A 14,917-nucleotide genomic window follows, 5' to 3' on the forward strand; every position below is an offset into this window, starting at 1 on the left:
TTTCCAGACTTTATCACAACAAAATCTATCAGGCCTGTGTTTCATTCTCTCAAGATCTTTTCACAAGGAATTAGCTGGCTGTCCTGGGAAATTCATTTACACTGATATACAAAAGGAAGACAATTTTATTATGTACTGTGATTAGTAGATAAGGTATTTGCATTTTAAAGGGCATTGTGGGAGTCACAATACCTAAAACCAATGGTTTTCAAATATTTTTTAAAATTATTATTACCTAGTAATAAATCCCTGTTTTCAAATAAAGTTTATATAAAACAGATACAAGTGAAAATGCTCTGGTTGAAGTGGGGGCATAAGATCAGGGGCGCTCTGCCTTTCCCTCCTACTTGCTGTCTGAGTGACCCCAGAGCATCTCTGAGCATTTCTACAGTTCCTGACAGCCTATAAACCATCCCATTAATGCGGTAGGACAACTAATGGTGAAAAAATGAAGCATGTGGCTAGCACTTTTAAACCAGTACTTTTCCACGAGGGGAGTGAGGTTTCCCCCCACAGGGATGTTTGGCAATATCTGAAGACATTTTCCATTGTCATAACGTGGGGAAGGAGGAAGGGGGGGTGCTCCTGGCATCCAGTGGGTACCAGACAGGGACGTTGCTAAATAGCCTACCTACAATGTACAGGACAGCCCACAGCAGAGAGTGCTTTGGTCTGAAATGTCAAATGGTGCTGAGGTTGAGAAAGGCTGCTTTAAAGAGAGTAGGGCACCAGGAGCTGTTGGGGTTGGGTGGATTGATCTTGCTGGGGAGGAAAGAAGACTCCAGCCCCTGGAGCCAGAGCCTTAACTGCAAAGCAACCAGGGCTTGCCCGGCTCTGGGAAAGGTAGAGAAGGCAGAAGCTTTGTAGGATTTAAAATTTTGTTATACTTGCACATTAACTAGCAGCTAGATCCAAACAAATATGCTTAGCACTTAGCAAAATTATTAAATAGAAAGTTACCGTGTGAGTCGGAACCACCAGTGAGTCACCTTGTGAGTTCCCAAAGTGAGGGTCTCCTTGCCTGTGCCTGTGAGAGGCACCCCAGCTGAGGCCCTAGAGATGACCCTGGTCTAGCCCAATCTCCAGGGAGCAGAGTGGAGGCGGGGGCCTAAATGGGGCTTCCTCAGGGTTTGAGCCCCCCTCACCCTTTCTCAAGTGTTAGCAGTATCTGCTGTACCCACTTGTCAGCCTGTAGGGTCATGGAGAGCTGCTTCCTCCTAGAGGGAAATCCCATCTTACTTTCAACGCACTATGGAGAAGGCAGGTTCTTCCCCATGTTCCAGATTCTCGCACCAAGAAAATGCTCTCTAATCAAAACGTCTCATGCTGGGGTCCACTCTGACCTCAGACTCAGTCACCACCCGGCTCTGTTACTCAAAAGGAGATCATCTTGAAATTTTAAAAGATAAGTAAAATATTTCGTTGCAATTATTAACTCGGTGAAAGGCTTTTGCTCAGTTCCAAATTCCTAACTAGGCTTCATTTAAAGGCCCCAGAGGCACCAAGTGACAGTTTTAACGCGGGTCATCAATTCGAAAGCACTGGAAAGTCTAAGAGAAAACATACAATAAGTCCCCCACCCCACCCCCCGCAGTCATTATGTAGAAAAGCGAGAGAGAAAATCCCCTCCTCACCCCGAGGGCCCCTTTTGTGTTGTTCCTGCCAACGCAGCAGGCCTCCTGCTATATAGACGCGCGCGCCTGAGGCCCATCACTGACCTCCATCCACCAGCCATGGGGAAGGTGAGCCCAGCGCGGCCCCAGGCCCGGAGGGGTCCCCGCACGCTGGGGCCGGGGGCCAGGCCTCTGAGCCTCTCCCTCCCTTGCCTTGCAGATCACCTTCTACGAGGAGCGGGGCTTCCAGGGCCGCCACTACGAGTGCAGCGGCGACCACCCGAACCTGCAGCCCTACCTCAGCCGCTGCAACTCCATCCGCGTGGACAGCGGCTGCTGGATGGTGTATGAGCAGCCCAACTACGCGGGCTGCCAGTACTTCCTGCGGCGCGGGGACTACCCCGACTACCAGCAGTGGCTGGGCCTCAGCGACGCGGTCCGCTCCTGCCGCCTCATCCCGCACGTGAGTCCCGCACCCCGGGGCCCGCGGGGCCCTCCCGCCTCGTCGGCCTCCAGATGGGGCGCGCAGAGCGCGGATGGCAGCCCCGTGCTGCTGGCTCTATGGTCTCCTCTCCTTGCGCGTATCTCTAAGGTTGTCCTCCACGGAAAATGGGTGCAATGCTTTTAATTTAAAGGTTTATTGTGCTTCGCTAAAATTAAACTCCCGCTACAGGGAAAAAGCAGTGCAGTAGTTCGAAGTGTCCGTGCGACAGGTGAGGAGCGAGCAGCGGGTTGATACCGGATCGTCCGGGCCTGGGCTAGCTCCTCCCGCCACTTCTCTCTCTCTCTCCATCTGTAAACTGGGGCCAATAAAAGTAGCTAATTCGTAGGGTTGGAATAAGGATGAAAGGAGAGTACAGGGCGAGCCACCCCTTCCCCTAAGTATGAACGATTCTTATTAAGAACATCAAGTCCCGCTTTTTGTTCAGTCAAGACAAGTAACAGACGATGGGATTCCGGCAGCTCCTGCAAAACCCACTGTTCCCCAAATCAAGCCCAGCAGCCTGAAATCCCACCGCTGGGGATTCTCTAATCTGACTCTGACACAGTCCTGTGGAAAACGTACCACTTTTGCGAAGTGTGAACCCCTCCCCCCCCCCAGCGGGTGTAATGCCTTGATGGAGCCCGACGGGCAGGAGGAGCCTGAAAATCCGGGCTTCTCCTTTCCCGTCCAGACTTTCCTAATTACAGACTGAGCGCTCCAGCTTAGCTTCTTGCAAAAGAAGAAAAGGCTAGAATGGTTGCTGCACATGTTGCGGGCTGCTGTGAAGACCAGATTAGATGATGCGCATGTGGGTCCTTCCCAACCACGGGGGATGCCTGATTAGCCATCTTTGGTACGCAGGATGATAGCCTGTGAGAACTTCTCCTGAAGAGCGTTCAGTGGTGGGAGAAGGAAGACATTGAGACCATCGGGGCCTTCTGGGAAGGCAGATAAAAGAAGAGCGAGAGCTCAAGGAAGGACAGACAGCATTTGCTCAGGACAAACAGCCTAACTTTCCATTTTTCTAAAGGTTTTATACTCCCTTGGTCCTGTGCAGGCCTCCCTCATGATCTTGAGCTTCTGGTTTTGTTCATTACCTAAAGCAGACTTGCAGGAGGATATGTTAGAGCTGAGAAATAAATCTAATCTTTGTGATGGCTCGTTTTGCCTTTCAGGATCTTAGAGTAGCAGGGTTTAAAGCAGAAGGGAAGGGACTGGGGATTTCCTGGGCTGGACTCTATTCTTTTATTTTTTTAATTTTTTTATTTTTTTAAATATATTATGTTAGTCACCATACAGTACATCCCTGGTTTCCGATGTAAAGTTCGATGATTCATTAGTTGCGTGTAACACCCAGTACACCATGCAATACGTGCCCTCCTTACTACCCATCACCAGCCTATCCCATTCCCCCACCCCCCTCCCCTCTGAAGCCCGCAGTTTGTTTCTCAGGGTTAGGGTTATTGCTACCAGTCTGTGACTTCACCTGAAGGAGAAGCAACTTGACTTCCTTTCCCACTAGCTTCTAATACTGTTGAGATTAAAAATTATAACTTTCTTTTCCAGGGATCCTTTTAAAAAATTTATTTGAATATCTAATTATTTTTATGCCATCCAAGGATCAATTCAGTCCACTATAAGCCCATAGAGGTGAGAGCCATATACAAACATATATATATATATATATAGTTATATATAGTCACTATATATATATATATATATATAGTTATAGTTATAGTTATAATTATAGTTATATATAGTTACTTAAGAATGATACTAATTAGGGCCAGCATGTATGATTCATATAGGTTGTGGCCCTAGAAACTCTAGAGAGCACCATGCATAGTCTGATGTAGGCAAATGACACCTTCTTCAGTTTTGCAGTATACAACTTATTCCACTGTATGCAGCTGCCCTGGTGTTGGCTTTCTTTAAAATTTGTCATCTTTGATATAGAAAAGAAAAAGAAATGTCCAGGCCCCTGGTGGGGTGTGTGACTGGTTGCTAACGTCCAGGTTTTCTGACTTTTCTCATCTGCTCATTGCTGAACCCACAGACCAGCTCCCACAGAATCAGGATCTACGAGCGAGAGGACTACAGGGGCCAGATGGTAGAGATCACTGAGGACTGCTCCTCGCTCCATGACCGCTTCCACTTCAGTGAGATCCACTCCTTCCACGTGCTGGAGGGCTACTGGGTCCTCTATGAGATGCCCAACTACCGGGGGCGCCAGTACCTGCTGAGACCGGGGGACTACAGGCGCTACCATGACTGGGGGGCCACGAGTGCCAGAGTGGGCTCATTGAGGAGAGCCGTGGATTACTATTGAAATATTTTTACTCTACCCTGTTCTCCATCTGGAAACTAATAAAATATTTCCCGTGTGTTTGATGCAATTATATGGTCCTGTTTTCCTTTTAGGCTCGGCAGACAGCAAGCTGGGAATAACGTGGATTTGCTTACACATATCAGTGGAAAGGGTGGTATGGGGTAGCAATTAAGAGCACAGACTCTGGAGCCCGAATGCCTCATCCAAATCCTTACTAGCTATAGGTCTTGGGACAAGTTCCTTAGCATTTCTGTGCCTCAGTTTCCCAACTAATAAAACACAGGGTAATAATAGTGTTCATCTCACAAGGTTTGGATTACATGAGTTTTTATTTTAAAGTCACTGACGTAGTTTAGCTTTGCATGCAGTAGTTTCTAGGAAGCTGTTCTGTAAGCTTGCTGGCGGGACATCTGGTCACCCTCTTGGTACTCTTTCTTAGTAGATGTCCCTTTTGGAGATTACACCATGTGGAGCAGCTAAGTGAAGCTGTCTCTGAGGGGGATAGAGTTAGACAGGTAAGTCTAGTAAGATAACTGCGTCTGACATGTCTTAGGTCAAAAATATGTGACTGGATGAACGGATCTATTATTTATGTATTCAGAGCATAAATATAAGAACCAAGTGTCACCTTAGTAAACAGTCCAAAGGACTCTTCCAAACATTTTTCTACTTACAGGAGGAACAGAGAACTCAGGCAGTGCGTGCGCGGATAAGAATTGAGCACAGAAAAGAAGAGGGAATGAACCATGAGAGACTGGGGGCTCTGGGAAACAAACTGAGGGCTTCAGAGGGGAGGGGGATGGGGGAATGGGAGAGGCTGGTGATGGGTAGTAAGGAGGGCACGTATTGCATGGTGCACTGGGTGTTATACGCAAGTAATGAATCATGGAACATTACATCAAAAACTAGGGATATACTTACTGTATGGTGACTAACATAACATAATAAAAAATTATTATAAAAAAATGAGCACAGAGTGACAAAAGTAAAAGCGGGTGGTGCATGATCAGGAAAATAAAACACAATCACGCCAAGTTCATAAACCTGTTATAAGCCAGGCTGATGTTGTCTCCTAACTTGGATCAATCTTTATCACATCTAGTTTATGTATGAGCATTTGATAATAATGATGGCACTAAAAAAGAAAAAAAAAGAAACTTATGGAGACTATTCATCTAATTGAGTTCAAAATTTCTTTGCGGGCAGATGAAGTTCCTCGAACGGAACCCACATAGGAATTCTATAACACCACAAGATTTTAAGTGAAAATACTAGACTTCTCAATTTTAGATGTTTATCGTGTACATGAGAAAAAACAAATTGCTTCCCAACTTAGGGAGTTGACTTATGGTGAAAATGGCAACATCTTGATGAAACAGGGCCTTGGGGAGCTGCAGGGCCACGATTATGGCAGAACCACTGCAAGCGATTTTCTATTTGAAAAAACAAACAAACAAACAAAAAAACCAGAGAGAGAGAGAGAGAAAGGGAATTTGTTCAGCTAGGAAATGTGTTGTTTCCCAAACCTCGAACATTAGAGGAATAACGTAGTCAGATAATTTATGCCTAACGTTTTATTTCCCTACCACCCATGCATGCTCCAAGGTACGTGGAGAAGCTCTAAGGACATTTAGGTCCCTGCTGCCCAAGACAACAGTCGCTGGCACACGGCACCTCTGAACACTTGAAACGAGGCTCGTCCAAATCGAAGCTGTGTCCTAAGTGTAAAATACACACCAGACAGCAAAGACTTAGTATAGCAAGTAGAGTGCAAAAGAGCTCATCATTTTTCATATGCATTTAATGCTGAAACGACAATGGTTTGATCTATTATTAAGTTAATTTTATCTGTTTCTTTTAACCATTTTAATGTGGTTCCTTGAAAATTTAAAGGTACCTTTGTGCTTCTCGTTTCATGTCTATTGAGCAGACACCCAGGCTGGAAAGATGAGCTGTGATTAGTATTCAGATATAGCTCAGCCTGAAACTGAGTGATATAAATCCTGAAAATGAAGAGATGGCAGAGAACACGTTTAAGTTCTATATAGTCATCAAACGTCCATTCTCTCATGAGGGGATACTCAATGAAGTTATCACTGTCACCTCTCTCGGACGGAGGCAGTGGGGGATGGGTCCTAGCCTTGTCTCCTCACGTGGCTGTTCCACTCACTACACTGAGCTGAAGTTCTGACAACAAACTGAACAATCCTCCATTCTACAGGCACGAGTTCCTTCTCTACTCCTTCTCCCTGTTCGGTGATGGCCCTTCAATGACAGCAGTTTCATTCTGGAAGCCAACATGTTTGCTTCCCCTTCTAGATTCTATACTTCTTGGGGTGCCCGGGTGGCTCAGTTGGTTAAGCATCTGCCTTAGGCTCAGGACATGATCCCAGGGTCCTGGGATGGAGCCCCACGTTCATGCTCTCTGCTCAGTGCGGAGTCTGCTTCTCCCTCTCCCTCTCCCTCTGTGCTCTCTCTCTCTCTCTCAAATGAATAAATAAAATCTTAATAAACAAATAAATAACTAAACTTCTAGAGCTAGGGAAGCTGTCTCAAACATATCTGTATCTTCTGAAGGATCTAGCAGAGTGTGCTTACTAGAAAGCTGGCCCGGTGATGCTGAGCGAACACATTCATAAAGGGAGAAAGTATATATGAACCAGTGGTTTCTGCAGATTGGATCAGAGAGTTACACATTCAACATTCTTTTCTGGAGACAGTACCTCGACCTAAGGGAGGGAAGAAGGGTAAATCTAAATGTCCTAGGTGGCCAGGAAGGAACGGGAATGTGAGGAGCTGCTGGAACACAGTGACAGGGGCTGGTGGTGTTTGCGATCAAATGGAAAGTACATGTCCACCTAAAGGCATTATGACTCAGCAAGCTGAAAACACCTGGGAAATGTGACCCAGCTGAACCAGAGGGCTGCTCCTCGGCCACCTCTGCACAGACACAAACTACCCTAAAAAGAGTGCTTCAGGCAAAAAGAGACAGGTTTTCATAAAGGTCATCTTTGGGAGTCAGCCCTTTAAATCCCACCACAGTCTGGTGGCTGTGGGATGTCCCTTTACTATGGCTGATTTCTCATGTGTTCAATGCATTATCCACAGAGACCAAATAGAACTGTGTTCTCTATGTTAAAAGCCAAAGTTTCCATTAACTAAGAGCTAAGAGCTATAGGCAGACAGGCTGGAGATGGCTACTTATCAGCCAGAAGCTAGGCTACTACCTCAGCGCCATTTCTTACGTTTCTCGTCCAGCCCGCAGTTTGCATCCTCCCAAGATGGTAATAGAAGGCACATCAGGTATCTTTTCTCTGCGGGCCTTCTGTTTTAGCTCCACCCTGTCCTTCTCCTGGCCCCGCAGCTCCTGTTTGATGCAAGAAAACAGGATTGTCGCTTCCAGTTGAGCCCATTAGTCACGGGAAGTGAATTCGTGCTGGGGTTTCCAAAGCTCTGCCCCATTGTGCCACGTTCTCTACCCTCCTGCCCTCTCTGCCTCGGCTGTTCTTCTCCCGGGACAGCATCAACAAAGAGCCGGCCGCTTTCCGCACCACTGAGGTATAATTTAACGTTCTCGTATGTCATCTCCCTTCCAGTATTGTAGAAAATAGAGTTTGCATTTTTTATTCACCTTTTTGCTTTGTAAGATACATATGAGAAGAAGAGAGTTATCTTGTGCCATGTATTCACACCAAACTGTTGTCTCGCAGTGAACATAAAATGAGGGGATGTCCTCAGAGTCAAGGCGGGCAGTTGATCACCTGAACAGAGTGGTCTTGGAAAGCACTTGATTAATATACCCAGTGCTGTAGACTTGGGAAATTTCTTCACAGAGATGACAGTCGAACCTGTAGAATTGTCTGGCATTCCAAGGAGAGTGTGGGAGAGATGAGGGATCCCAGATTGGGGAAACTCCTAGTAAGCTGAGAAAAAAACAAATTATTTAAGAAAATGAATTAAAAGAAACCAGTTGGAAATCAAGTTTGCCAGTACTATTTTGCTCAACTGTTTGAAAATTTGTTAAGCCAAGGATTATATTGCAAACTTTTATGCTTTAAAACAACTTTTGTCAGTTCTTCGAGATTTTTTTTTTTAAGTTTTTGTTGTTGTTTTAATTTAAAATTCATCTTCATTCAATAATGGCTGCCCTGGATTATTTCTAAGAGAGAAACTTTTTAGGTAAATTGAGGACCAACAATAAAGTATTGTTTAGGGGCACCTGGGTGGCTCAGTGGTTAAGCATCGGACTCTTGATTGTGGCTCATGTCATGATCTCATGATCATGAGATCGAGTGCTATGCTGGGTTCTGCACTGGGTGTGGAGACTGCTTAGGATTCTCTCTCTCCCTCTGCCCCTCCCCCCCACTTGTGCACATGCATGCTTTCTCTCTCTCTCTCTCTCTCTCTCAAATAAATAAATAAATCTTTAAAAAATATTGTGTAAAATGGATCTTACAGCCAAAGATAAATCTTTAAAATAAGATTCGATACATTAAAATTATGTGTGCACACACAAATGTATATAGAAATTGATATATAGATTATAGAAATAGGACATATTTCTATATATTATATATTATATATATTATATTATATATAATATATAGTATATATTGTAGAAAATAGTATATAGAAATAGATCTATAGAAATTGGTATATAGAAATGCATATAGAAATTATGCATGTATATATGTGTGCACAGAGGAAATCTGACCAAAACATACCATATGATATTAAAGTAGTTGTCTCTCTATAGATGAGATTATGTGTTTCTTATTTTCTTAGTTTCCTTGTCTATATTTTCTGATTCTTCTCTTATATTATGTATTGTTTTTGCAAAAAAAAAAGGAAGTCAAATAAGCTGAAGAAGAGAAACAATAAAACCCTAAAGGGAAAAAAAAATTTTAATATCTCCCTTAACTTTTCAAACACTGTTATAGATTTTATAAAAAAAACATGAAAAATCACCAGCTAAAAATATTCATCTTTGACTTTACACTGGCAAGATCAGTATGTTAACCATTTTTGAATAGGATCACATGCTAGTACTTAGAAGAATAACCAGATTTTATAGGAGTTGTAGTGATGAGAAAAACAGCAAACTGTAAGAGATACAAGTGGGAAAGTGAGAAAGAAGAGTTGGAAGTCTTGGAAGTCACTCTCATCCGATGCTGGAAAGTCAAGAGGAATGAAAGCTGAATCCAGGCTGTACAATCCTTCTTTAGGAAGGTTACGTAGGGTATTGTGCATAGGTTTCAGATTACAAATGTTTAACAAGAGAGCACCAGGTCTTATTAACATACAGAGGTTTTTCTTTTTCCTCTATTTATTCACTCTACTTTTCCAACTATTGACAAAAATCAAATAAGATGAAGTCCAGTTTTTAGTCCCTGAAATGTAATCTAGTCAGGGAGGAAGAATAATTCAACAAGAGGGACCCAGATGCTTCCTGCTCTATCAGTGATCCTGACACATCCAAAAGCTTTTGCTACATATGAAGAATAAGCCTCGCTCCAAACATGGGATGATAGTAAAAACCTGCATTTCAGTTATGGAGGAATTCAAAGAGAGAGATTTTCCCTTCAAGATGCACGCACTGCTATTTTGCAGAAATATTTGAAAACGTTTGACCATTGGCTGGCTGAGAGTAGCTATTTATGGAATTTGAAAAATAAAACCTAGAGAATTTAGGAAATCCACAAACTATTCATTCGCATACCCAGCCGAAAACCTGAATACTGCATGCTGTTCTTTTTGAACAAATTTAATAGATCAAAGGCAAAGAAAAAGGCATATCAAAAAGGGATACTTTTTTAAAATTTTCAAATCATGTGCTGGTTTTCAAAACTCAATTCAAGTACTGTTTTTGACAAGACGAGGGCAATGGAAAGTTTCCGTTTGTTCTGACATGCAATTATTTTTACCCCGCTACATTTGTAGCCATACAGACAGATGCTGTCAGGCTGATTGACTGAAGGAATTCTCCACAGTGGAGGAAACTAGAATTTTGACAAAAGACACTGAATAATGAGGTGATAAACTGTTTACAGCCGTTGAGAGGTAAAGAGCTACTTAAGTAAGCCTTACGTGTACTGATGAGTTTCATGAACAACCTTTACTCTAGTCAGTAGAGGAGCTCAGTGTCATACTTACTAATTGAAGGGAAAGAGAAAAACTGCAACAAATATACATTGATAATACCTCAACCTTGCAAGTCGTGTGCATTTCACAAAGGATTCTGCTTGTGATATGTACTACTGGTTATGTTCACTCACACGGTTATGCCAGATGGTAGCCAAATCAAACACAGTATCAAATTAGAGAGGGAAAAAGGAGAATGCAGAAAAACGACATGCATCTGCAGGATTCAGAGTTTGTGTGCTGTTTTGTAGTTTACATGTCTACTTTGCGAAAATGAAAGCAGTGGAACATTTTGGAAACTACTTTCCCAGAAACCCGTGGGCTCCACGCGTACCACCTGGGAACAGGCATCCGTGGAGGACAGGGTATCACACATTCCTCAATCTACATAAAAACGTATGCCTGTCCCGTTGTTGTCTTTAATTGTGCCTATGTGCCTTGTGTTCTTTAAAAACTGGTATTCCTAATGACTAACAGCTCCACTCCGGTGAGGACACCTCCACGTTCGTCTGGTGTGCGTTGGTGCAAGTTGTCGTATAGCACAGAAAAGTAGGGATGGTCTTGGAGTCAGAGCAGCTCGCTTGGTTTCTTGCTCCTGCAGGCACAGACGTGTGGCTTTCAGCATGCTGTCAAACATGGAAAGGCCTTGATTGTCTTGTCTGTTAAATAGGGAGAACGAAATACTGTATGTATTTGCCTTGCGCAGTGCCAAGTGCAGACTGGGTATTTAGTAACTGTGTTTGTCTTTTCCTTTCTTCACCAAAATTGATGGCTCTGTTGACCCGGTAATTCATGACGGAACACTTGGCTCTGTTGAAGACGTTAGGAGGATCATGGATTTCAGTCAAATGGGGATACGAGGAAAAATGAAAACACCACCGAGCATCATATCTGGCATGTAATAAGTGTTAGTTTGATTTTCTTTCTTTTCTTAATTTAAAGGGACTCTATCTGAGACTAATATTTAACTATAGTGGATTTGCAAAGTATACCAATCTGAATCTTTCCATTGCTGGATTGGTTTTATCTAATAAATCGTCATCTCTAAATAACAAAATAATAAAACAGTAACTTAGAGAAGAAAGTCTTGATTCTCTGAATTTCAATGTCTCTATTGCATATTGATAACACTCAATGCCTTCCTACGTTAACTCCATAAGTAAATTAGGTCAGTCTATGTGTATTCATAGGACAGTCAGAGTTTATAATCCATTTATAGTTTCCCTTATTCTAATCCTGTTCTTTCCTTGTCAAAAAGGAAGCTGACCAGTGGAGAAAGGAAGGGACCCAGGGATAGGATGGTGAACTTCTGAACTGAAATCTGCTCTGATTTGAGAAATAAACTTCTGGGTTATTTTGTCTTCTTTGCTTCAGGGTCTATTATGGTAGTCCCCCCTTGTCTGCAGGGGCTGTGTTCTCAGACCTCCAGTGGATGCCTGAAAGTGGGTAGTACCAAATCCTATATATACTATGTTTCCTCCTATACACAAACATCCAGGATAAATTTAAATTTATAAATTAGGCACAAAAGAGATTAAAACTAATAATAAAATCAAATGATTATAACAATATACTGTAATAAAAGTTCTGTGAATGTGGTCTTTCTCTCTCTGTTTCAAAATCTTATTGTACTGTACTCACCCTTCTTTTTGTGATGATGTGAGATGATAAAACCCCTATGTGGTGATATGAAGTGAGGTGAATGATGTAGGTATGAGACGTAGCATTAGGCTACTCTTAACCTTCTGACATCCTGTCAGATCATTTGTTTCCAAAACTCAGTTGACCTCAGGTAACTGAGACCGTGGATAAGAGGAGACTGCTGTATGTCCAGCCAGTGCATTGTGACAGGGAGCAACGGCTCGTGGGAAGTGGAAGTTTCTCTTTTAAGAACCAGAAAATAAACTGGATAAAAGAATGCTCATCTAGAATGGGCATCAGTGTTGACTGAATGCAGAGAAACTGGGGATTTATTCAGAGTTTTTTGGTATTCAAAAAGAAAACACTCAATGTCCTCAGGATTCTCAAATTCTGTCACCATGTCCCTTCTCAGGAATCATCAGAATCCAGGAAAAGAAGTGATAAGATGAGGGGTAGTGGAGAGGTGCATGTGGCCGAGGTTCTCCCCCTTCTTTCATCTGATTCATTTATCTATCTTCATTTTATCAGAGTATTCCAAAAGGGGAAAGATGGTCGCTTATGAGAACAAGGATTTGATATCATAGGATCAGTAATGATACTGATGATAATGATTATAGTAAAGAAATAATCATTCAAATGATAATATCGTTACTAACTTTGGGGACCATAACGCGCATGTAATTAATTTATGTAACTCCTATTTCCATTTTTCTCTCTCCTTTCCCTAATGGATTATGCATCCCAGTATTGCTTCTGTGAGATCCATGTTCAAAACTGAAATCAGCTAAGTGATGGTTCCTTTGAATATTTCTTGAAATTGAAATCTAACTATTTCTAGACTGGTACTTCTGAGTTACCGTGTTTTACCCAGGTAAGTTTTTATTCACATTATCATTCAAATGTTAAAAGAAGAAAACAGCCCTGTCACAGGGATAATTTGTCTTCACATTCCCTGTCAATCACTCCCTCTTCCCTGAGTTTCTTGGCAGTGTGGTGTAGATGACTACTGACCACTGTTGGCTGAATATCCACCATCTATTCTTCCTCTTTCTTACAAAATGCAAATTGTGTTCAAGTGTTCAGCCTTCTCAATGTGCTGTGTCATTCTCAGGGAAGGCAATCCCACTCCCAGCTCCAAAGTGGTTACCAATTCGAAACCAATTGTGTTAATCCTGCCTGCCTATCCAATTAAAGACCTCAGCTATCAGCCGAACAGATCAAGGCATTCTCCTGATGACTGATATCAGATGAGAGTTAACATATGACCTAAACTGTCTCAACCATACTAAAGAAAAACCTATTGTTTCATTGTTGAAGTAAAAGCTTTCTCTTTGACCTGCTGGGTTATTTGAGTTGCTATTATAGCCATCTTGAAACATCATGGTTAGGTTTGCAATACTTGAAAAGTCCAGATACTACCTCATTTTAATAAAGCAAATTTGTGGAAGAAGGCAAAGAGCCAAGGAAATTGCAGAGAAGCCAGAATGCAATTTTAACCATGCTTGGAGATTGTCCTTTCTCTGAACTTTTTATATGAAATACTAAATATCTTTATATATAGTTTAAGCTAATTTGAGATGGAGTTTCTATTACAAGTAGCTCAAAGAATTGTAACTGAGGCAGGGGAGAACTAATGTACCTGGAGCGCCTGAGAAGGCCCTTCTGAATTTAGTCCAGTTACATTTTTCCAAAATCCACACTGAGTGGCTCAGATTTGGGCACATGACCAGGTCTGTCCCATTAGGGTTGAAGAGCTTCAGATCTGCAAATTGAAAATTTGGAGGAATTGGACTTTCTTTTGATTCTTCAGTGGATCTGAATAAGAATGGACATAGCTCTGGTATCTACACTGAATCAGTGAGTATCCTTTCTCCTTATGCCATTTTAGATTGAATTTTCTGTTCCTTGTACCTGAAAGCACCTTACATGAGAGTTAAGCTTCTAAAAAATACTAGTTTCGCTATATTTCTAGTTAAGTTTTCATTTTTTTGTCCCTGTAATCTACATTCTATGACTGCAATTATTTTTCAAAAAGACTTGCAGGTTTGAAAAGGCCAGAAACCTATTCATTAAAGAAATGATAATAAATCTTCAACCGGGAAATTAAACCAATGTGAAGGCAACATATCCGCTCCTTTTTAAAGTTTATAGTCGGTGGAGGACCTGTCCTAGAGTTCCTTCCTTTATGCAATTCACTCATAGAGAAGAGCAGATTGGTTAGCTGCCCACTTTGTTTTCCAAAAGGTCAGGAGACAAGCTGCAGAAAATAAGAGATCATTTTGATCGAAACTTCTGTGATGTGTTTTCACTTGTCTCAGGCCAGCCACAAACAGCCCATGTTCTACATTAGGAAAATAACAAAAGTTGATGCCTACAAAATTTTTATTTGGATTATAGCATGACTCATACTTTAAACAAATAGTTAAACACTAATATTAGTACCAGAGTTGTTAATGTAGTCTTGCTGAGAGGTTATTTACATTTCTATTGCTCAGAAATATTTTTGGAACCATTCTTTTTTTGAAACCCTGCTATAGCATTTGACATACTCTTTTGACAATTGTCCATGACAGCAAATTCCCTATTAAGTGTGGAACCAGCTTATTTATCAGCACCAATGATTTAGCAAGATGAATTAAGTGAGTTTTTGATCAAATCAATGAAGTGAGGTTATGAAAAAAACATGCATACAAGCAAATGCAGAATATT

The 14,917-nt window shown here is 42.0% G+C and overlaps 1 protein-coding gene across 2 annotated transcripts; it reads left to right on the plus strand.

The window, feature by feature from the left end:
- Positions 1-1,733: 1,733 nt before the first annotated feature.
- LOC123798050 (gamma-crystallin F) lies at positions 1,734-4,426 on the plus strand. Of its 2 annotated transcripts, XM_087866406.1 has the most exons (4): positions 1,734-1,742; positions 1,834-2,076; positions 3,888-3,890; positions 4,154-4,426. In XM_087866406.1, the coding sequence occupies exons 1-4, from the start codon at positions 1,734-1,736 to the stop codon at positions 4,424-4,426; spliced, it is 528 nt and encodes a 175-aa protein (XP_087722532.1). The 2 variants fall into 2 exon arrangements, with proteins under 2 accessions (XP_087722532.1, XP_045662092.2); XM_045806136.2 differs by lacking the exon at positions 3,888-3,890.
- Positions 4,427-14,917: the final 10,491 nt, after the last annotated feature.

This window comes from Ursus americanus, chromosome 1 (genome assembly GCF_024610735.1).
Source record: "Ursus americanus isolate L20-20 chromosome 1, mUrsAme1.1.p, whole genome shotgun sequence".
In the NCBI taxonomy this organism is placed as follows: domain Eukaryota; kingdom Metazoa; phylum Chordata; class Mammalia; order Carnivora; family Ursidae; genus Ursus; species Ursus americanus.